The sequence below is a fragment of the Equus caballus genome, chromosome 19 (assembly GCF_041296265.1).
Source record: "Equus caballus isolate H_3958 breed thoroughbred chromosome 19, TB-T2T, whole genome shotgun sequence".
NCBI lineage: Eukaryota > Metazoa > Chordata > Mammalia > Perissodactyla > Equidae > Equus > Equus caballus.
The window spans coordinates 44,662,142-44,685,372 of record NC_091702.1 but is presented as its reverse complement, the minus strand read 5'-3'; the positions used below and the strand labels follow the sequence as shown (position 1 = coordinate 44,685,372).

Genomic DNA, 23,231 nt, shown 5'->3' with positions numbered 1-23,231 from the left:
AAGTTGCACCCGAAACTTGCCCAGGGGAGGAAATGTTCACTTCCTACACCCAGCAAGCTGAGCTGAGGAAGAGAGAAGGGTTTTGCCCCAGGCAACGAGACAGGCTCACTCACGCCCAGGGGCCCTTGTCTCAAACATCCATCTACCTCCCACAGGCCACCTGCCAGGCCTTAAAGAACACTTCTGAGATGTGAGATGACACTTTTTCTCTCTTCTGGCTGCTGGAGGAAAAGAAGCCAGGTGAGAAACTCTGCTTCTGCCCACTCGGGTCGGGAGTGGGTCAAAGCAAGACATGGCCTGCCCCCTACTCCCAGACAAAGCGCAGCCAAGGAGGCTGCTCTGCCTGGAGGATACACACGTGAGCCGGCAGTTTGCTCTCTGAGAGCTAATTATTTAACTGTTAATTACACCTCAGAGAGTATCCCAAGCCGCTGCTGAACTGTGACCCACTGGGCAAAGTGGGCGCACATTGCTTTCCTCTGGCTCTGAACGGGCGCCTGGAGCTGGAGCCGGCATGGGGCCCAGCAGCGCCACGGGCTCCAGGGGCCAGAGCCCACCTGCGGTACCTGTATAAGATGCAGAGAGCTATATACCTGCATCGTGGGGCTTTTGGACAGTTTGGATGAAATGAGAATTGTAAAAGCTTTTTGTAAGCATGAAGCACAACACACAATTTTAAATACGAGTGAGGATTTCTTCAGGGAAATTGGGAGGAAAGGAAAGAAAAGAGGTCTTCTTGACCGTGCATTTGCTATTTTCCCCTGCTAACTCATCCTCACGTTTCAGGTGCATCCTTGCTCTACAGCTCAGCCCTGAAAGCTGGCTCTCTAACCTCTGCCCAGTGCCAGCGTCGAGGGAGCCAGCCCCCTCTGTATTGTCCTAGGAGTTGTGGAATGCACCTCCAGTGAGCACTCTGCCACCCCGACTGATACTGGAAATGGAAACAGCTCAGCAGTGGAGGAGGCAAGGACCCACGTGGTGTAGTCAAAGTCTGATTCCCCTGGATTCGAATCTGGGCCACGCCCTTGGTCAATACTGATGTCGTCATTCCTAGAAATGTGAGATCTTCCTGGCAGTGTGCATTTCTTCTGCCACAGGATGAGTTCAAAAGCCAGTGTCTACATACAGTAGTTCCTACATATGCTGGATCTGTGGTTTTTCCATGCCTGTGCATCCTACTCCGTGTCCAATGCTGGGAATCTCCCAAGACACGACCTGCTTACAAAACCACACAGCCCCAGGAGTGGCAAGACCCTCAGACGCTGTGAAAACATCGATGCTGATGGGAAATCCCTGCTCAAGGTCCGCCTCGTAAAACCACACATCAGCTCCTTCCCCGCAGAGTAGCCACTTCTGCCCCTAGGACTCAGAGCCCAGAGACAGTGCTCTGGACCCCTGGTACCGTCTCACAGCAGCAATGCCATGGCCACATGTATGAGCTTCCCCTTCCCCTCCCAGCCTCCTTGGCAAAAGGGCAGAGCCTTTCCTGCAGGACTCAGGCTGCTGCTGGAAAGTCTACCTGCGTTTAACACCAGGAGGAGAAACACCAACCCTAACGCCCTCCCCCAATAACAGGCAAACCAGCTAAAAATCAGTGGCAATAGGTTTATTCTTCTAGGTGCTTCAGTGGATCACTCAATACCATATCCACTTAAGAATTCTTAAGTACTGAGTAGTTTTGACTTGTAGAAGTATGTTAATGTTTTACGTACTCAAAATAAAACAAAATCAAATCAAAATCAACAAGGATGAGAAAGAAAAATTAAAATAGAATGCAAAGAGAAACAAATTAACCAAACTGTATTTTAAATGAACAACATAAGCACACTGAAGGTGGAAAACAAGCTGAGCAGAGTAACTTTTGAATGTGCTACTTTGACTATGAGCTGTCCATCTAAAGATAAGAATAACTACAAACTGATTTAAATTCTAGACAGAAAGTGTGTTTTTTGCAGGGGTAGGAATTACCAATTCTGGATCTGATTTCTGTGAATTGTAAGATTGAGCAAATAAGTAAATATACTGATGGGAGTCAAGTTTCTCACTATTAGAGAAGGGAGTTGCAACTAAGGAAAGAGGAAAAAATAGAAGAATTAACCCTGGGGTGATAAATTGGAATTAGAGGTACCCATTTGAATTGACAGTTTTTAATATATATAGAAAAATACACAGCTAGGTAAATATATAGACAGTCATGTATCACTTAATGACAGAGTTACGTTCTGAGAAATGTATTGTTAGGCGATTTCGCCATTGTGCAAACATCACAGAGTGTACTCACACATAACTAGATGGTATAGCCTACTACACACCTAGGCTGTATGGTACTAATCTTATGGGACCGCCATCATATATGCGGTCTGTCATTGACTGAAACATTGTTATGTGGCACATGACTGTATACATATTTCTAACTATATTTATATTCCTTCTCTCTGTTCACTTAAGGGTCTATAAGCAAAGACACCCCAGTTGCAATGAACATACCTGACACCCAGATCTTGGTCTCTAAATACCATTCCTCAGTTTAAGGAACCAAAGCTCTTTGGAGAAATGGCTGATTCAGGGCTGGGGCAGAGAAAGTATAAAATGAGCCTGGACTATTTAGTACCAGAACATAAGGAAGTGCTAAAAAAAAATAATGAGGATGTGTCAAAAGGACACAGGAGCCAGCTTGAAGGGGCTCCTGCTGGCCAAATCTGAAATAATCTGAGCGCTAAATAAATAATAATACCAACAGAATATTTGTGAAATAAAATAAGAATCTGAGTCCATATAGATACTAATTAATTAAAATATGAAGAAGAAGGGAAAGTCCTTCTGTATAGTAGATGATCAGTTAATATATGTAAGAGGAATGATGGTATTAGAAAATCATCATTTTGCAACCATCACAGTAATATATACGGTCATGCGTCACTTAACAATGGGGATACATTCTGAGAAACGTGTTGTTAGGTAATTTCATCATTTTGCAAACATCATAGAGTGTATTTACACAACCTAGATGGTATAGTCAACTATACAACTAGTCTATATGATACTGATCTTACGGGACCACAGTTGTAGATGCAGTCCTTTGCTGACTGAAACATTGTTATGTGGTGCATGATGGTAATTGATTCTGCTAAGAATCATCCATGGATGCCAAAGCTAGTGGGTGAAAGATTGATGAGGAACAAGATATTCCCATAGTCTCAAAGTACCCCCAACAAATTATTTATTAATTACAAAGTGCAAGTTAGTAACTTTAGAGTGAATTAACCTAGTGGACACCACCTTAAATAAGTAACCAAATTAACATCACCAATAATGAGACAAACAGAAATCCTGTACTTCATAATATGATGCCTTGAGAAGAACACAATATCACTTCTATGGTATTCCTGCCCAAAATACAAAACCTAAACCCAATCATGAGGTGTCATCTCCCAAACTGAGGGACATTCCACAAAATAACTGGCCTGTGTTCTTCAAGAAATGTCAAGGTCGTGAAAGACAAAGAAAGACGAAGGAATTGTTTCAGATTATAGAGACTAAGGAGATGTGATAACTAAATACAATGTATGATCTTAAACTGGGGAAAAGCTATGGGATGTTAGGGGGATAATTGGCAAAATTGGAATGCGGAACTGTGGATCAGATAATAGGATTTACCAATGATCTTGATAGATACACTGTGGTTAGCTGAAAAAAATTCTTGTCCTTAGGAAATACACATTGAAGTTCTTATGAATAAGGGGACATGATGTCTACAAATTACTTTCAAATGGCTTGGGAAAAAAAATATATATTATAGAATATAATCTGTATTAGAATATAGAATATATATATGGAATAGAAACATAGAGAGAGAGAGAGTACACAAATGATAAAGCAAAAAGACAAAACGTTAATAACTGGTAAATCTGAGTCAAGAATATATGGGGCTTCTTTGTACTACTGCAACTCTCTGAGTGTGAAATTTTACCAAAATTTAAAAAGTTTCAAAATAAATAATAACTTCAATAAAAGCTATTTTCTTTTAAATAAAAGGAACCCAGACACTTATAAAGAAAAAATAGCTTGTTCACTCTTGTACTCCAAATGCCCAACATGGAAGAGGTATTTACTAAATGTGAGTTAGTTGAATGAATGAATGAATGTGTTTTAGAATGTGCTGACATTAAGCACCTCTTTTTTTTTTATTTTTATTTTTGCTGAGGAAGATCTGCCCTGAGCTAACATCCATGCCAATCTTCCTCTATTTTTTAGTATGTGGGCCGCCAGCACAGCATGGCTTGCTAACATAGTGGTGTAGGTCTGTTGCCTGGGAACTGAACCCAGGCTGCTGAAGTGGAGTGTGCTGAACTTAACCACTAGGTCACTGGGGCTGGCTCCTAAGCCCCTCTTTTAAGATGGCAGAGTAAGAGCTTTTCCACCTTCCCAGTTACCATGAAAATGACAGAAAAGATGTGGGGTTTTTTTCAAGTATGAAACTATAATTATAACTAAAAAGGGAGGAAAACAAGTGCCGCCAGCAGATTAGACATTTGGAGGAATCCCTGCAGGTGGGCTTGGAGGGGTGAAGCAGAAGCAAACGATGCCCCAGCCCAGGGCCGCAGAAAGAAGAGCCGTCTTCCGAGGCACCTGAGAAGCTCCAAGTCCGGAGCTCATCCCTGGAGCAGACCTGGGCCACAGGCCTTCCCTGGTGTCACATGATCTCGAGGGCTTCCTCAGGTCTGCGGAAGTAACAGATGCGGCACGTACAGCAGGAAAGATGGGAGAAGAGGGTTGACAACAGGGCCCAGATCACTGCCACGTTCCTCCATTCTACACGAAGTAACTCCAAATAAACTGTGAAGAGTTTAAAATGTATATTCAGTCGCTAGAACAGCTGCTCTCAAACTTTTTGGTCTCCAACCTCGTTTACATTCTTAAAAATTATTGAGGACCCTAAAGGAAGATGTTAAAAACAACACAATAATGGTAGGGGACCTCAACACCCCACTCACATCAATGGACAGATCATCCAGACAGAAAATCAACAAGGAAATAGTGGAGCTGAATGAAAAACTAAAACAATTGGACTTAATAGACATATATAGATCACTCCACCCTGAAGGAGCTGAATACACATTCTTCTCAAGTGCACATGGAACATTCTCTAGGATAGACCATATGTTGGGAAACAAGGCAAGCCTCTACCAATTAAAAAAAATTGAAATAATAGCAAGCATCTTCTCAGATCATAGTGCTACAAGGCTAGAAATTAATTACAAGAAAAAAGCTGAGAAAAGCACAAAGATGTGGAGACTAAACAACACACTACTGAACAAGCAATGGGTCATTGAAGAAATTAAAGAAGAAATAAAAAAATACCTGGAAACAAATGAAAATGATAGCATGCCATACCAACTCATATGGGATACAGCAAAAGCTGTATTAAGAGGAAAATTCATCGCAATACAGGCACATCTTAACAAACAAGAAAAATCCCAAATAAGCAACCTTAAAGCACACCTAACTGAACTACAGAAAAAAGAACAAATGAAGCCCAAAGTCAGCAGAAGGAGAGAAATAATAAAAACCAGAGCAGAAATAAATACTATTGAAACAAAAAAGGCAGTAGAAAGGATCAATGAGACAAAGAGCTGGTTTTTTGAGAAGATAAATAAAATTGACAAACCACTAGCCAGACTTACAAAGAAAAAAAGGGAGAAAGCTCAAATAAACAAAATCAGAAATGAGCGAGGAGAAATAATAACAGACTCTGCAGAAATACAACAGATTATAAGAGAATACTACAAAAAACTATATGCCAACAGAATGGATAACCTAGAGGGAATGGATAAATTCCTGGACTCCTACAATCTCCCAAAGCTCACTCAAGAAGAGGCAGACAATTTGAACAGACCAATCACAAGGAAAGAGATTGAAACAGCAATCAAAAACATCCCAAAGAATAAAACCCCAGGACCAGATGGCTTTCCTGGGGAATTCTACCAAACTTTCAGGGAGGATTTAATACCTATCCTTTTCAAGCTATTCCAAAAAATTAGGGAAGATGGAACACTTCCTAACACATTCTATGAGGCCAACCTCACGCTGATACCAAAACCTGACAAGGACACCACAAAAAAAGAGAACTACAGGCCAATATCACTGATGAACATAGATGCAAAAATTCTAAACAAAATTTTGGCAACCAGAATTCAGCAATTCATCAAAAGAATCATACATCAGGATCAGGTAGGATTCATACCAGGCACACAGGGATGGTTCAACATCTGCAAATCAATCAACGTGATACACCACATCAACAAACTGAGGAATAAAAACCACATGATCATCTCAATAGATGCAGAGAAGGCATTTGACAAGATCCAACAGCCATTTATGATAAAAACTCTGAACAAAATGGGCATAGAAGGAAACTACCTCAACATAATAAAGGCCATATACGACAAACCCATAGCCAACATCATACTCAATGGGCAAAAACTGAACGCCATCCCCCTGAAAACAGGAACGAGACAAGGATGCCCTCTATCACCACTCTTATTTAACATAGTACTGGAGGTCCTGGCCAGAGCAATCAGGCAAGAAAAAGGAATAAAAGGAATCCAAATAGGGAGGGAAGAAGTGAAACTCTTGCTGTTTGCAGACGACATGATCTTATATATAGAAAACCCCAAAGAATCCATTGGAAAACTGTTAGAAGTAATCAACAACTTCAGCAAAGTTGCAGGGTATAAAATCAATTTGCATAAATCAGTAGCATTTCTATACTCCAGTAATGAACCAACAGAAAAAGAACTCAAGAATACAATACCATGCACAATCGCAAAAAAAAGAATAAAACACCTTGGGGTAAATTTAACTAAGGAAGTGAAGGACCTACATAATGAAAATTACAAGGCCTTTCTGAGAGAATTGGATGACGACATAAGGAGATGGAAAGACATTCCATGTACATGGATTGGAAGAATAAACATAGTTAAAATGTCTGTTCTACCTAAAGCAATCTACAGATTCAACGCCATCCCAATCAGAATCCCAATGACATTCTTTACAGAATTAGAACAAAGAATCCTAAAATTCATATGGGGCAACAAAAGACCCCAAATTTCTAAAGCAATCCAGAGAAAAAAGAACAAAACGGGAGGCATCACAATCCCTGACTTCAAAACATACTACAAAGCTACAGTAATCAAAACAGCATGGTACTGGTACAAAAACAGGTGCACAGATCAATGGAACAGAACTGAAAGCCCAGAAATAAAACCACACATCTATGGACAGCTTATCTTTGACAAAGGAGCTGAGGGCATACAATGGAGAAAAGAAAGTCTTTTCAACAAATGGTGCTGGGAAAACTGGAAAGCCACATGTAAAAGAATGAGAATTGACCATTCTTTTTCACCATTCACCAAAATAAACTCAAAATGGATTAAAGACCTAAAGGTGAGACCTGAAACCATAAGGCTTCTGGAAGAAAACGTAGGCAGTACACTCTTTGACATCAGTATTAAAAGGATCTTTTCGGACACCATGCCTTCTCAGAGAAGGGAAACAATAGAAAGAATAAACAAATGGGACTTCATCAGATTAAAGAGCTTCTTCAAGGCAAATGAAAACAGGATTGAAACAAAAAAACAACCCACTAACTGGGAAAAAATATTTGCAAGTCATATATCTGACAAAGGCTTAATATCCATAATATATAAAGAACTCTCGCAACTCAACCACAAAACATCAAACAACCCAATCAAAAAATGGGCTGGAGACATGAACAGACATTTCTCCAAAGAAGATATACTGATGGCCAATAGGCACATGAAAAGATGCTCATCATCGCTGATCATCAGGGAAATGCAAATCAAAACTACACTAAGATATCACCTTACACCCGTTAGAATGACAAAAATATCTAAAACTAATAGCAACAAATGTTGGAGAGGTTGCGGAGAAAAAGGAACCCTCATACACTGCTGGTGGGAATGCAAACTGGTGCAGCCACTATGGAAAACAGTATGGAGATTCCTCAAAAAACTAAAAATAGAACTACCATACGATCCAGCCATCCCACTTATCCAAAGAGCCTGAAGTCAGCAATCCCAAAAGTCCTGTGCACCCCAATGTTTATTGCAGCACTGTTTACAATAGCCAAGACGTGGAAGCAACCTAAGTGTCCAGCAACAGACAAATGGATAAAGAAGATGTGGTACATATATACAATGGAATACTACTCAGCTGCAAAACAGAACAAAATCATTCCATTTGCAATAACATGGATGGACCTTGAGAGAATTATGTTAAATGAAATAAGCCAGCGAGAGAAAGATAATCTGTGTATGACTCCACTCATATGAGGAATTTAAAACGATGGACCAAGAATAGTTTAGTGGATACCAGGGGAAAGGTGGGGTGGGGGGTGGGCACAAAGGGTGAAGTGGTGCACCTACAACATGACTGACAAACATTAATGTACAATTGAAATTTCACAAGATTGTAACCTATCAATGACTCAATAAAAAAAAAAATTTTTTTGAGGACCCCAAAGAACTTTTGTTTATGTGAGTTATACCTATCAGTATTTACCATATTAGAAATTTAAAGAGAAATTTTTACAATATTTATTAATCATTTAAAAATAACAATGATAAGCCCATTATCTGCTAAAATCAATGATATTTATTTTATAAATAAATATATTTCCATGAAAAATAACTACTTTCCGAAACAAAAACATTTAGTGGAAAGAGAGGCCTCGTTACCCAGTTTGCGAATTGTTTTACTGTCTGGCCTGATGGAAGACAGCTGGATTCTCATATCTACTTCTGCATTCAATCTGTCGCAAAATGTTGTTTTTGAAGTACATGAAAAAAATTTGGCCTCCCACAGTTCTATAGTTAGAAAAGGAAAGAGTAATTTACTACCACTGATCCATATATGAAAAAAATTACTGTCACGCAAAAGATAAGAGAATCACCAAAAAAAGAGTGACACGAGATATAAGAAACAGCAGTAGCTGCATATGAACCAAAAGAATGAAAAGAAACTTGAAAGAAATTAAGATCCTGTTGCTCAGAAGCAGCAAAGCTTTAACAACTTAAGATTGTTTCTTCTCCAAGAGTCCAATAACGTCACTTGGTTATTCAGTTAGACACACACACACATCTTATTATTGTAAATGCTATTTATAGGTTTAAAATTTTTATAACCAACTATAACAAACTTGGAAATGTTCATTATAATGACAGAAAAAAGTATAATTTTTTGAAATCTTGACCATGTAAAAATAATAATCTAACAAAAAATTAGAAATGAAACAAGACAAATGGAAGGAAGAGTAAACGTGCCAATGTCCTCTTTTTCCACATCAGGAAGCAAGAAGTGAACTGATAATAAATTGATAACGTGGTCAAGAAATTGAGGTATGAATAGATTATTTACAGTTATAATAATAACCGCTAGGGAAAATGAAAACCAGAAACCATTGGCAGTGACTGTTTCTGGGGAATGGTGGTGAAGGAAGAAAGGATGAAGGCTTTTCATTTTACATCATTCTCTATTATTTAAATTTTTTATTGTATGTATGCAGTACTTTTATGACAGAACTATTAACATTTTTTATTTAAAGAAAAAAATCATCACTTTGTTAGAAATATTTTAAAAAGAGAATGCTGACCTAGAGTCAGTAGTACTCTTTATAACTCAACTTCCTTTTATGCAATGGATGGATTCACCAAAGACGCCTGTGATTCGAATCACATTTTAACGTATTGGATGACAGGACACTTAAAGATAGTGAAGCCTTTTGTAAAATTGATGTCTGTCCTTAAAATTGCATATCTTTTTTAAAAAATTAGAATTCGTTTTTGCTTTGCATTGTTCTTTACTGATAACCGACTAAAATACAAAGGGAAAGTAACTCAAAACGAGTTATGGCTTTCTGTTTTCTTTTAAGTTCAATTCCATGAACACTGGGATTCATGTTAGAGCAAATTTATCATCTGGATGAGACACAACTATTTTTGGCATAGTAAGGGTTGCTAGGCCACCAGGGCTTCAAGTTCATCAGTAGGTACCTAAATCTTGTCCCTGCTGACAGGGACCCTGGATGTGATTTACAAGCTATCTGCAGGTTAGGAAAAGAACATCAAAGAATTTTTCACACAGAACAGTGGTTTTTACTCCACTATCTTTTTTTCTTTCTTTATGCCTGTTCATATGAAAACGAAAATACTCATACACCAAAACAGAAACAAAGGAAATGTAAATAGGATCTTTCTTCCGAGAATCGGTAACGTCAAGCATTATCCTATTAGAAACGCATCAAAGCCTGAGTAAGTGCTACCTCTGAAGACTTTTCGTGCCAAGCTATGGTAAAGCACACCACCACCACTATAACCACCATAGTCTTTTGATTAAGGTAGGAAAACTCAGGGAAAAAAAACAATTTTAAGAATCAGATTACATTATACTTAATGATTGAAAAGCAAAAAGATAGTGAATTGAATTATACTCAGGTATGTATATTTCTTTCAATCTTACTACAATTATTTGATGTCGTTCTATGAATATAGAGCTATCTAGTGTTTAAACTGTTATCTTGAAGAGATACATTTTGGTCAGAGAAAGTATAAAATGAATGGAAAAATAAGCTAAAACTGCCCTCCACCCCTATAGGAAACCAGGATGTTCAGACCAGACCAGAGTCTGAGCACCACCTAGTGGCACCTTCCTCAAATTGCAAGAATAGTGCTTCAGCGTCATCAACACAGCTTGTAGGATTCTCCTCGCAAACCCCAATATATTAAATGATGGCCAGGACTATATTTTTTCTATATCTGGCCATGGATGAAGTATGCCCTAAGGCAGTAAGAAGCTTTGAAGTCACCTAGTCCTTTCATCCACAGCTAGGCAGAATGGATTAATCATGTTTTTTATTTTCCGTATCTTATGATGTTAGGGTATCTTAAACATCTTGCTGGCTGAGGAGAGATTGATCCTGCCAGGGTTAACCAGTTCTTAGAGATTAGCAAAGCGCTGGCCAGGAGCATGTTTTTCATTTGCAAACCAACCAATTTCAAGTCTATTCCCCAAACCACCCCCTTTACCTAATTCTTACACACCAAGCCAATATTCCCCCAGCCCTAAATCATCCCAGGGCCAGGTACTAGGCAACTAGTGACCACCTTATAGCCCAAAGCTCACCAGAACTACTCAAATCAGCCAGTCCTGAGCAGTTTACTCTGCTCCGCCTTTCCCATGGAAATCCCAATAAAGGCTCTGGGCTAGGTTTCCCCTCACTCCCCTTTCTGCCTCCTGACCAGAACCCCTTGCTTCCCCTGTGGCCCTGCATGGTGTGGCATTCCCCTTTCTCATGGGAAATGTAAGCAGTAAATTCTTCTTTCAATGGCATTGATTTCTGCATGGCATCACTCAGTCGTGTCCATAAATGAAGATCCTCTGGGTACAAATGAGAGAGAATAATTCATTTCAGTGAAGAATCACTTTCATCCCAGTTTCTGGGACACCTTCATCCAGAAAATGTCTCCATTCCACTTTTTACAAATATGCAGCATTTTTGGCCCAGTTCTGGTTTTTGGGGATGACCTCCTAGGCTAAGTAACGAACAGGGCTATAAAATGGAAAGACAAAGGAGAAAGAGCAGGAAAGGGTCACGGTGCCCCCACGAAGGTCTCAGACTCAACTCAACCCTGAGGATGATTTTGGCCCCTTCTTCTCTCCCAGATTCCAGAACGAGAAGCCTCTCTTCCTCTGCCACCTCCAAAAGCGGGTTCTGTCCAGGTACCATTGGTGGTTTTGCAGTGAAGCTAACAGCTTAAGCTTCAAGACCCTTCACTTACATTGAGACCCTCACAAAGATTATACCTAATTCTTTACTGGTAACTTGTAACCTTTTTACTAAACAGAATCTCTAAAAATCCTACAAGCTTCAGGCTCTACAAAAACTGGGAAGGTGAGAGGGGTCATGGCTCCAAGAAGCCCGGATGTGAGCCCTTCTCTTCCACCCAACTATTCTCGGCCGTAGTTTCTTTATCTGTAAAAGGAGGGGCTAACAAGACAGTCTTGTCTTAGGTTCCCTTTTCCTTTCTCCTCAGTTGCATTCATTTCTCTATGTACTAATAAAGCAATATGCTATCACCTCGCATGCAAAGCTCGCTTTGCATATTGGCTTTAAAAAAAGATGCCAAAATAGGCCTGAAAAATGAATAGCAAAAATACAAATTGTTTCTTAGCTGTACACTGGCTAATGAGGGTGCAGGAAACAAGAGCAAAGCTTTTGCAATGAAGCCTGACACCAATGCTCAAGATCACATTATAACCTAAAGACTGGATGCATTAAGATCAACCCAGAGCTGTATGGTGGGGTCACTGGCCGTGGTTCCAGCCTGGCTCTGCCACTCTTTGCGTGTGTCTTTGGATAAGTTATGCAACATCTCTGGGCTTGTTTCTTGACATGCTAAGCAAGGGCACTGGGTCAGAGGATCTCTAAGGACCCCTCTGTCTCTTGACATGTTCACTTCTATCTGCCTCTCTTGCCAGTGCTACCTCCCTGTTCACCAGTGCCCACAGCTTGACTGGACTCTCTTTGTTAATCTTACTGCGCCAAGCTAACCTAGATAAGCCACTGAACCGAGGAGGAGGAGACAGGGAGAGAGCAAAGGAGGGGAGGACAGAGGGAGAAAGGGAAGGCAGGAAGTCAGGCAATGCTGGGGAATGGCACAGGCCAGAGGTGGGTCACACCCTGGAAGCCAACCTGGAGATACCACCTTCCACACTTGGGCCAGAAGCCACGGTCTGACAGGGCACCCACTCCCTGGGTCTGCTTCAGGCTCTTCTCTAGGGTGATTAACTCAGGCCAGCCAGACTTTAGCGCACAGACTTCCCAGAAAAGGGTCCTCATGGACCCACTCCTGCTGGAGCGCAAGTCTCTGGAGGAAAGCTGGATGGAGAAGATGACTACGAGTCACTCGTACTAGGTAAACTGTGGCCTTTGGTGACTCGTTCTCGTGCCACAGCATGACACAGCTTCCCTTTAAGTTTCTCTGACGACCATCCAACTCTGGGAGAAGGAAGACAAAAGCCTCAGATTAGTTAGAGGCATTCCTTATTCCATAGCAATTAAGAGATTTCAGTTTGAACATTTCCAGCAGGATCTGGAGATCCTGGCAAGAACAGGCACTCAATAAATACCTGGTAAGCTGAGCTGAATTTTCTCACTATTCCTGACGCTAAAGGAATTGATCCTGCTGGACTTCAGACCTCACACAGCCTACCTGCTTGCCTTCTCTCCCTGTCTCAGGCCACCCGCTCTTTCCCGCCAGTATAATCTTCCTGACACAGCATGTCCATCACAGTCCTCTCTGTCCAGGGACTGGCAGAGACAAGCTCAGAATCTAAGGTCATTAGCCTTCCATCCACCTCCCTCTGGCACCAGCTGCTCCTTAGCTCTCCAGCCCCATGTTTCACAAACAGCCTACTCTACTGGGTTTCAGTGTGAAATGTGCTTCATCCAATCATTGAACACGCATTGTGTTTAGTGCTCCCCATGTGACAGGCACTGGGCCAGCTCCTTCCACGTATGGCATAAAAGCCCTGAAAATCAGGTGCGCTCACCCCACCTCACAGTTGTGGAAACAGACTGCGAGCCCTTGAGTAACTTGCCTCAGGGCCCAGCACATCTAGTGGCACAGTCAGAATTTGGAACCCAAGTTCCCAGGTCCAAGCCCACCACCAAACCACATCGCACATTAGTGAAGGGCCCGAGGGTGGAGGCTCCTGGAACAGGACTTGTACCTGCTGGAAGTTCAGTAGGTCCTCAAACACACACACGCACACATTCCCAAGCCACTGCAGACCCATCTAGGCCTAGAAAGGGCCCATCCTCCTCAGTGGACTGCCCACCCAGCATGTTGTCCTGGGCAACGTCCCACTTTCTGGTTTTGGCAGCTGGAATCATCCTGGGTTTGGGACCCCCGTCTCAGGTCTCCTGCCTGACTTTGCTGTGCTGAGTCATGCATTTATTTTCCAACTGAACCTTCTGATCACTTCTGATATCACTACCTTATGGACCAAATACGCACTCCCCACCTTAGTTTTATTATTAGCCAACATTTACTTAATGCTTGCTATGAACTGAGCACTATACTAAATATTTACACGCCTTCTCTCTTTAAACCTTCATAATTCTCTAGGGTAGGTTCTCTTATTGTAGCCATTTTATAGGTGAGGTAACGGAGGCTTAGCGAGAGGTTCAGTAACTTGCCCAAGGTCACACAGTGTTAGAGCCAGTACTTGAACCCAGGCAGCACGTGTGCCCTTGACTGCCACCCATTAACCTGCATATCGACAGCCTCTTCTCAGCCGTCCCACTTATTACTGACCAACACACACACACCCAGACCCACACACACACACCCACACACACGCAGCTACCCCATCTGGTCCTGATAATTAAAGCCAGACCAAGAATCCACTCCTTCACCTCTCCACATAACCCACAATCTCTGGCCAGATTTCCTGAGAGCTACTTTCCAGCTGCAGTGCCCGAGAGAAGAGCAGCTTTGAACAGAAGGGTTTGGTGAAGCACCCACCAGCCTGTCTTCCCATTGGGCACTACCTTCTTAATTCCATGTTCTTCAGGCTCCAAAGCTCTTGGCAGAATTCCTGACTCCCGAGACTGGAGTAAAGGTAGAAAAAGGTTCAAGGGAAACTTCTGGCGAGCCAGTCGCTCCCAGAGTTCAGCTTCAGACATGTTAGCCGCCCAATCTGCTATCTGCTCTCCACACAGGCCTTTGATTGACCAACTGGGTAGCTTTGCTCATGCCATTGGGGCAGGAGGCAGAGAGCAGAAAGGAATAAATCCTGGGCCTTGGCAACAGACAGGCCCGGTTCAAAGTGCCTCAGGTTTTCATCTGTTGAACCAAAATAATCATCTCTACTTGAGAAAGTTGTTGTGAAGGTTAAAGGAGGTAATGCACATCAAATGTTCGGCACGAAGGCCCAACCATTGGTAGTTATTGCCATTTTCTTACCCTCTCGGCCTGGGATGTGCCTCCCAGCTTCACCACATGTTCTACTTCCACCATTTGAAGACCTGATGCACATGGCAGCTCCCCAGTCCCTAGCCAGGTGGGTCCTATTAAGTAGAACCAACATTGGCTGAGCACCCTCCATATGCTGAGCACTAACGGCAGGTATCGAGGATGCAAAAATGAATGAGACACGCCCCTGAACTTAAGGAGTTCACAGACTAAAGGGAGATAGAAAGAAGCAGCTCATTCCAACGCCACACGGTAAGTGCAGTGATGGAGCATGCCGAGGGAGCAGGGGAGGTCAGTCAGACCATGGAGGGCCTTGGGGGCCAGGAGAAGTCCAAACTGATGCCTGAAGGCAGTGAGAAGCCACTGAAAGGCTTTAAGTAGAGGGGTCAAATGCACAGATTTATGCTTTAGAAAAAGATCATTTTAATAGCAAAGTGGAGAAAGAAGTTAGGAGGATATGAATAAATCAATCAAGAAATGGTACCTTGGACAAGACAGTGCAAGAGAAACAGAGAAAAAGGGATGGATTTCAAATGTGTGTCGAGAGTGCACACCAAAGGCCCTGACATTGAACACTGTCCAGTCCCTCAGTGTTTGGAGACTGAGGGGGAGGGAGATGGAGACGGAGGTGACACAGAGGCCTTTGCATCCACCACATTTTAAAAATCAACTCTCTCTAGGGCACTTAGGACAATTTAACTTGCCTTGTGGTTTTCTGTTGCTTGGTCATCTGGTTAGTCGACTAACATTTATTATCCACTTAAACGCCAGGCACTGCCTCAGGTACCTGGAGGGTTCCAGGGACAAATCAGTTGAGAGAGAAGTATCAGCAAAGACCAACGCAGGGGAAAGATACAAGCAGAGAGCCTGGGGAATGGCGAGCTTTGGCTGGAAGGTGGTGCACATAGAGGAGGATGCAGGGCCCAGGCTCAAAATAGGCTGGACCAGACCATGTAGGGCCGAGGCTAAGGAGTTTGAACTCTGGGTGGTAGATACAAAGAGCTACTGAAAGTTTTAAACATGGAGAGAGAATCACAGCTAAGCCTTAACAGATCCCTTTCACAGAGATGAAGCAACAATGTCTTACTTGTCTTTGTTTTTGGAATCCCTGGGGACAAGAGCCTCATGTTTTCCATCTGTTCATCTGGTATCTTGTTCATGCTTAACACAGCACCCATTATTTAAGAACTAGTCCACAAATATATGGTAAGTGCATAAACACTCATGTATAGTCTTACAGACCCAAAGAAAATTCATGGGAAGTATGATGAGAGACTGATGAACCTAAATAAAATGTAAGACCCCTGACAAATCAAGGTGTCTTTCAGGGACCTCAACCACACTAAGAACGTGGCCACAGGCCTTTCTACCCAGAAGTGAGCAGCTGTGGGCAAGGGTTCTGAAATACCTTTGAGGAGCTATTCCGAGTCTCCAGGCACTCATTTCTAAGCAGCCTGAACACTTCTGGGGCTAGTTACGAGGAACTCAGTCCAAGGGAGCAGGAATACAGCCCTGGGCCTCCCAGGGGAAGGGGAGCAGTACCTTCTGTGGAGCACTCCCCCCGCCAGCCACCATGCTGCTTTTTCACATGTACCTGTGTACCTGAAGAGGGGATAACTAGCCAGACTGGACTCCTCCACCAACTCTGAACCTCATCTCCCTCACCAGCCTCTGCCCTTTGGCTCAGGACATCCGGGTTCTGGACCCTGCTCTTTTGCTATTGTGTAAGGCCTTGAATTGATTCTCCCCCCTCTTGGGGGGGCTCATTCCCCATTATAATGCCGGGAAACCCTCCTGCCCCTCTCTACAAAACATGAGAGAAATCCAAGGGGCGGTGAAAACTTCAAGGTTGCATAACCATTAAACAGCAAAGCCCCTGGGTGCAAGAAATTTGCTGATGAACACTTAAGTATGTGTTTTACTTTTTAAGGAATTAACTCTCTATTTCTGGAGAAAGCCACTTCAGTTGCTTAGCTATGTTGAATATTTACTATAACCAAGGATTAATAGGGAGAGGACAAAGAAAAAAAACCTGCAAGACATCAGGAAATCCAGAAATCCATTTGGCTTCAGCATATGAGTTTTTCAGAAATAAATTTACCCTCTTACACTGATTTGATTCAATATTAAAGGGAGTCCATGTTATCTGAGACCTTACTCTGACCGTTCACAGAAAACCTCCATGGGGCTGGGGTGGGGGGGTGGGGGGGGCAGTGTCTAGGATTCAAAATCCACTACAAATAATACTAGAGATTTTCTGTACACAGATGGTTAAGAGTTGGCTATAATATTTTCTCGATTAAGCTGGAATACCAAAATAAACTTCTGAGATAATTACTTTTAAAATAGCACACGGTAATGTTTCCATTCAGCTTCCCATCTGGTAACCCCTTGCCCACAGGCCTCCAGCAGTTCTCTCATAGACTCCCATGGCACCCAGGCCTACCTGCTGGGCGGCCTCGTGGAAGAGCTCCTGCACTTGAGACATCCCGGCCATTGTCGTGGAAATGGGGTCCTGGCGGTCTGGGTGGGGAGACCCCTCTGGAAAGTAAACACCATCCTTGGTCAGGCTAGGTCCTCCTTCCCTCGCTGCTTATCGTCCATCCTTCCTCTATACCAGACATGGCTCCAACTGAGGAAGAGACCCTGTTCCGCTTCATGTGAAAACATCCCCTTCCCCTCTTTGGTACCCGGATAGATCCCACTCACCCTTCAGAGCCTTCCTGTGCCCTAATCTTGCTGTCCTAAGGCCACAGCTGCCCCCAGCTCGCTCTTTCTTCCCTGAACTCTTTCAATATGGGGGGCAGAGCCAGCTGCCCAGCCCTTAAGGACAGAATTTTACACTCCTCACCCATCCTGGGAACACAATTGTCCAGGGCAAGGGCACCATCAGTTCACTAGAACTGGCTGCAGGTGGTGAGTGAATGTAGATTGGACCACGAGCAGAGTGGGAGAGTGGAGGTTAGGAGCAGGGCCAGAAGGGGTAGGGGAGTGGAGAGGGCAGGTAAGAAAAAGATGACTGAGCATCAGTATCAGGGCTTGGTTCTCATCAGACCGGCAGAGTCTTCCCTTGGCCCTGGACCCCACTTTCCTTGGGACAGGGACCTTGTGCCCCACTCTGTGTGCCCCCTCTGCCCTGCATAGGGCTGGAACACAGACAGGGCTCACGACATTTTGGAAGGAGGAGGAAAAGGGAGAATGAGAGAAGGGGTAGAGCTTGTGTCATGTGAGAAAAAGAGGATTTATGAGAGTAGCCAGCGAAGGCGCGGAGAGGACAGCGCACTGAGGAGCATTCAGAGCAGAAGGGCTGGGGTTGGGGGAGAGGGCTTCGCTCAGAGAGAAGCTGGGGAGACCACAGGGATTTGGTGGGCTGTGGAGACCAGCAGGGTGCGAGAGGAGGCCGGGAAAGGTCCCTGCGCCTCCCGGCCCGCTGCCCACGCGCACCCCCAGCGGGTCCTGGGGTGGCGCGCTCGGCCTCGCCGACCCCCGCTGCCCGGCCTACGGGAAAGGACCCCGGGACGCAAAGAGTCAGAGCCTGACCCTCTCGGGTCTCGGTCGGCGCTAGGATCCGCGCCTCTTCTGCACCCCGCCCTTAGGCGAACCCCAGATGGAGCAGCCCCTGCCGGGGACGCAGACCGAGCCCTCGGGACCCCCTGGGAGAACCCACAAACCCTCCTCCGGGCCAGGCGGGAGGCGCGCGTGTCCCCGTGTCCGTGTGCAGACGCGCGCCAGGTGACCGGGGAAGGGGGGCTCTACCCGAGCAGTGGGCAAAGGCGCCCCAGGTCGGGCCCCCTTACTACCGGACAGAGCTGCTCCCGGGCGAGGGGCCGCCCCGAGCTCCCCCTGCGCCGCCGTCCCCCAGCCCCGTGCGCCCTCACCTGCTCGCGGGCCCGCGAGCTCCCAGCGCCGGCGGCCCCGCCCGCCGCCACGTGGCTGACCAGGTGTCCGCCGCGCCTCCCAGCTGTGCCCCCGGCGAGGCGGCTGCGGGCTCGGGCACCCCAGCCACGCCTGTACCCTCGAGTCTGGCGTGCAGGGGGAGAGAGGAGGCTGCAGAGACTTGCCCTCCGTAAGCGTCGGCCCGCGCACCCACCGCCGCCCAGGAGCGCTCCGCGCTTGCAGACAGCGCTGGCAGGCCCGGGGAAGGGGACCGGGATCTCGACTGGGGAAGGAGGGGATGGGCGAGGAGAAGGGGGAGGGTCCGCAAGCCCTCGGGCTTGACTTGACCAGCCCCTGCCACTACCGCCCTCGACAACTAGTTCAGCGCAACCAGCTGAGGCGCCCAGCCCCGGGATTAGGGGCACAGAGACGCGAGCCCCCTCACTGCACTCCCATCTAAGATTTGCACCCAGCACTGAGAAAGGCGGGGAGGGGGAAGCCCGCGCGGCTCCCACACTGGTCCCGCGGCCTCCTGGGCCGGTGCAGAAGCCTCTGGACAGGAGACTGAGACTGCGCCCCAGGATCCCAGCGTGCGCCCAGCTACCGGACCAAGTGACCCTCAGACGCGCAGGAAGTAGAAAGCTTTTGCCAAGAAAGTGCCGTCGGGCATGCTGAGGTGGGGGGCGGGGGATTGCCCTCACCACCTTCAGCAAGACCCGCAACTGGCTTTCCCATGGGTGAAGTAAGGTTTCCAGGGCCCCAGCTCGCAGAAAAAAACTAAATTAACATACAGAGAGATTAAATTATCTCCATTTCCAATCTGGCATATTTCCTAAACCTTAAATAACTTGCTAGGCTTCCATGTGGGCTTCTGAGAAACAGGAGGGCAGCTGGGAGTACTTCCCACGCCCACATGAGCCTTTGTGTGAAAATCCCTAAAAATAGAGGTGGTTCTTTTAAAAACAAAGGGGAAGGCAAAGCCATGGGAACACTGACAGAGCCCCAGCCTCTCTCCTGCTCCAGCAAAGAAGGGTGGTTTTTTTTGGTGTGGAAAGATATATAACATAAAATGTACCATTTTAACCGTTTTTTAATTAAAATTTTATTTTTTATTTTTATTTATTTTTTTGAGGAAGATTAGCCGTGAGCTAACTACTGCCAATCCTCCTCTTTTTGCTGAGGAAGACTGGCCCTGAGCTAACGTCTGTGCCCATCTTCCTCTGCTTTATACATGGGACGCCTACCACAGCATGGCTTTTGCCAAGAGGTGCCATGTCCGCACCCAGGATCCAAATCGCGAACCCTGGGCCACCGAGAAGCGGAACTTGCAAACTTAACCGCTGTGCCACCGAGCTGGCCCCTAACCATTTTTAAATGTATAATTCAGTGGCATTAATTACATTCACTATGTTGTGCAAACCACCACTGCTATCTATTTCCAAAGCTTTTTCATCACCCAAAAAGAAACTCTGTACCATTAAGCAAAACTCCCTATTCCCCCTACCCCCAGTCTATGGTACCCTCGAATCTACTTTCTGTCTCTATAAATTTGCTCTTCAAGATATTTCATGTAAGTAGAAGCAGACAATATTTGTCCTTTTGTGTCTGGCTTAGTTCACTTAGCATAAATGCCTCTAGCATGTGTCAGAACTTCATTCCCAGCAAAAAAGCTTTTAATAACCCATCTCTGCACAAGGAAAGAACCCCCGATTAGCCATCTGTAAACAAAGGTTGGATAGGTGGGCAGAATGGTACAGTCATATAATTGGAATCCACTATGTATCCACCTATTACATCTGTATGGCCAGTAGAGTCAACTCTATTACTTATTTTGGGGTCACAGATGACACTTTGGTTTTTTGCCTCAAGCTGGTTTCCTGTTTGCTATCACCTTCTCGAGTCTCTCTCTCTGTGTCAATGTGAACTTTGAAGACTCCACAGTCAATTCCATATTAGCCTGTGCTAAAAAAATTAGAAAAGGAAATCCAGCTCTCTGTTCATCATCACCCACTTCCTGTCACTCATCATTTTCTACATAAATGAGAATTTCCCTTCAAAGCTTATAAGCATCTTCTAAACCTAAGAACAAATGTTTGTTTCTTTTCTCCCTGTTAAGGCTAGAGAAAGCTGCCCATTTGCAAAGAAAAAAAAGTGTCTCCTGCTTAATGTGGATTATCTTATAACAACGATACTAACCTTAAAAAAAAAACCCACTTTCGTTATATTGAAAAATGGCATCCTGCATATCCTTTACCAGAACAATTCCATTTTTAAGATCCTACCTTACATGACCTAGTATAAGGATGTTCATTGCATCATTAATTTGTAATAGTTAAAAAAATTATAACCTAAATGTCCATTAATAGAAAACCATTAAATAAGTTATGGCACAGCCATACTATGATAGCCAGCATTAGAATTAAGTGTTTTTATATGTACTAACATAGAACTCTGTTCATCACATAATAGTGAGTAAAAACATCAAGTTTCAGAATAATGTGTATAGTTTGTTATTTTTTAAAAAGCAGTGTGTATATATATATACATACATATATATATATATATATATAGTTTGTATGGAAAAATACACATCAAACTATTAATAGTGGTTATCTCTAGGGAGTGAGAATAAGATAGTGAGTAAAGTAGGAGAGGAAACTACTTTGGTGTACAAATTCTGGATTTTTATTGAAATTTTTTTCTTACAATGAGCACATGTTACTTTTGGAATGTGAAAAAAAATGAGTAAGAAAATTAAAAGACAAACAATGTGAGGCAGATTGTATTTTCCAAAGATGGCTACACTAACATATCCCATCCCGTATGTTCTCCTTGCAATGTGACAGTGACATTCCTTCAAAAAGAAGTGGGGTCTATGTTCCCTGCCTTTGAGCCTGAACAGATCTTTCTAAGTGCCTCAACCAAGAGGAAAAATGGAAGAAATCGCACTGCTTGATTTCCTAGGTTAGGTCATAAAGGCAGTAAGGAGTCCAACTGGCTTCCTTTCTCTCAGAGCACTTACCCTTGGAATTCAGCCACCATATTGTGAGGAAGCCCAGGCCACATGGGGAGGCCACACTCGGGTGTTTCCACCAACAGCCAGCATCAACCACTAGACATGTGAGTGAAACCATCCCAAGCTGGGATTCCAGTCTCCAGCCTCAGATTCTTCCAGCTGAGGTCCCAGACATTGTAAAGCAAAGACGAGCTGTCCTTCCCGGGCTCCATCTGAATTCCTGACCACAGAAACCATGAGCTATAATAAATTATTGTTGTTTTAAGCCATTAAGTTTTGGGGTCATTTGTTATTCAGCAATAGGTAGTGAATACACAGTATATCCAGCCAAGGTAAAAAATATTTTGTTTCACAGTATTTCTATTCATTTCATTGTTTGAATTCACTGTTATTGCAGCCCCATTATATAAAAAATCACAATATTCTTCTTACACTCACCTTTTTTCTATGCAGGAATGACTCCAGCTCAAGTGGAAGCCCACAGTATTGAGGTTGCTGCTCTGTGGGTCTTGCCCTGCTCAGCCACAGACAGAAGCAACTTCACCTCTTTCCTCTCCAGTGGTAGGCGATGAGAACTGCCTTCTGTGTGAAGGTTGGAGAAGAAACCATGTCTTGAAAAGTGACCTCATTTGTCAGAAAATCTGAACCCTGGGGAGGGATCAGAGCTTGGACAAAGTCAACCAAAACAGAAATATGAAAACATTAAATCATGATGTAAATACGTATATATACAAAAACGTATCTCACAGTCCAGGCCCTAGAGCCAGAGTCAGAAGGGCCGCGGGAGGTGGGTCAGCTGGTCTGCAGACTGCACTTTGTAGTCACCTGGGGGCAGTTTCAGAAGACACCAATACCTGGGTCTGGGGTGGGGCCTGGCATCAGCATTTTCTTTAAACTCCTCAGGTGATTCTAAGGTACAGCCAAGGTTGAAAGGCATGGACTATCGAACTCAATAGTTGTTGGGTTTTTTTGGGGTGGGGGGGTGCCCTTCTCCAAAATACCTCAAGTGAGAATACATCCTGCCTGCAGCTGTGTCTTACTCCAGTTATAATTGTCAATGACAAGGAGAAGGTGTGAAATATATCACTCAGGGAGCACAGGTAATTTACTAGACATATTTTTTCTTTTTCTTTTCTTTTTTGTTGGTCATTGTGATGCACCTCCCTGGGGCATGCCTGCCTATTTGAAAAAACCGCAGGAATTCTGCACACACTCAGAAAAGTTTGCTGGCCCTGAGGACGGAGTCAGGATTTGAACCAAGGTCTGGTTTCGGTCTCTCC

At 44.1% G+C, this 23,231-nt stretch overlaps 1 protein-coding gene across 4 annotated transcripts in view; it reads right to left on the bottom strand.

Annotated features, from left to right (window-relative positions):
* Window positions 1-22,533, bottom strand: part of SLC12A8 (solute carrier family 12 member 8) — a 129,799-nt gene extending 107,266 nt beyond the window's left edge. For 3 of the 4 annotated variants that reach the window (XM_070243641.1, XM_023623604.2, XM_023623605.2), the window contains exons 1-2: window positions 18,938-19,556; window positions 17,506-17,600 (exon numbers count right to left, since the gene is read on the bottom strand). In XM_070243641.1, the coding sequence (XP_070099742.1) occupies window positions 17,506-17,556 (51 nt within the window). In that variant the 5' untranslated portion in view covers window positions 17,557-17,600; window positions 18,938-19,556. Of the gene's footprint in view, window positions 1-17,505; window positions 17,601-18,937; window positions 19,557-21,957; window positions 22,172-22,389 lie in introns of those variants that run through there. The other variant, XM_070243642.1, reaches the window with a different exon arrangement.
* Between the last annotated feature and the right edge of the window lie 698 nt (window positions 22,534-23,231).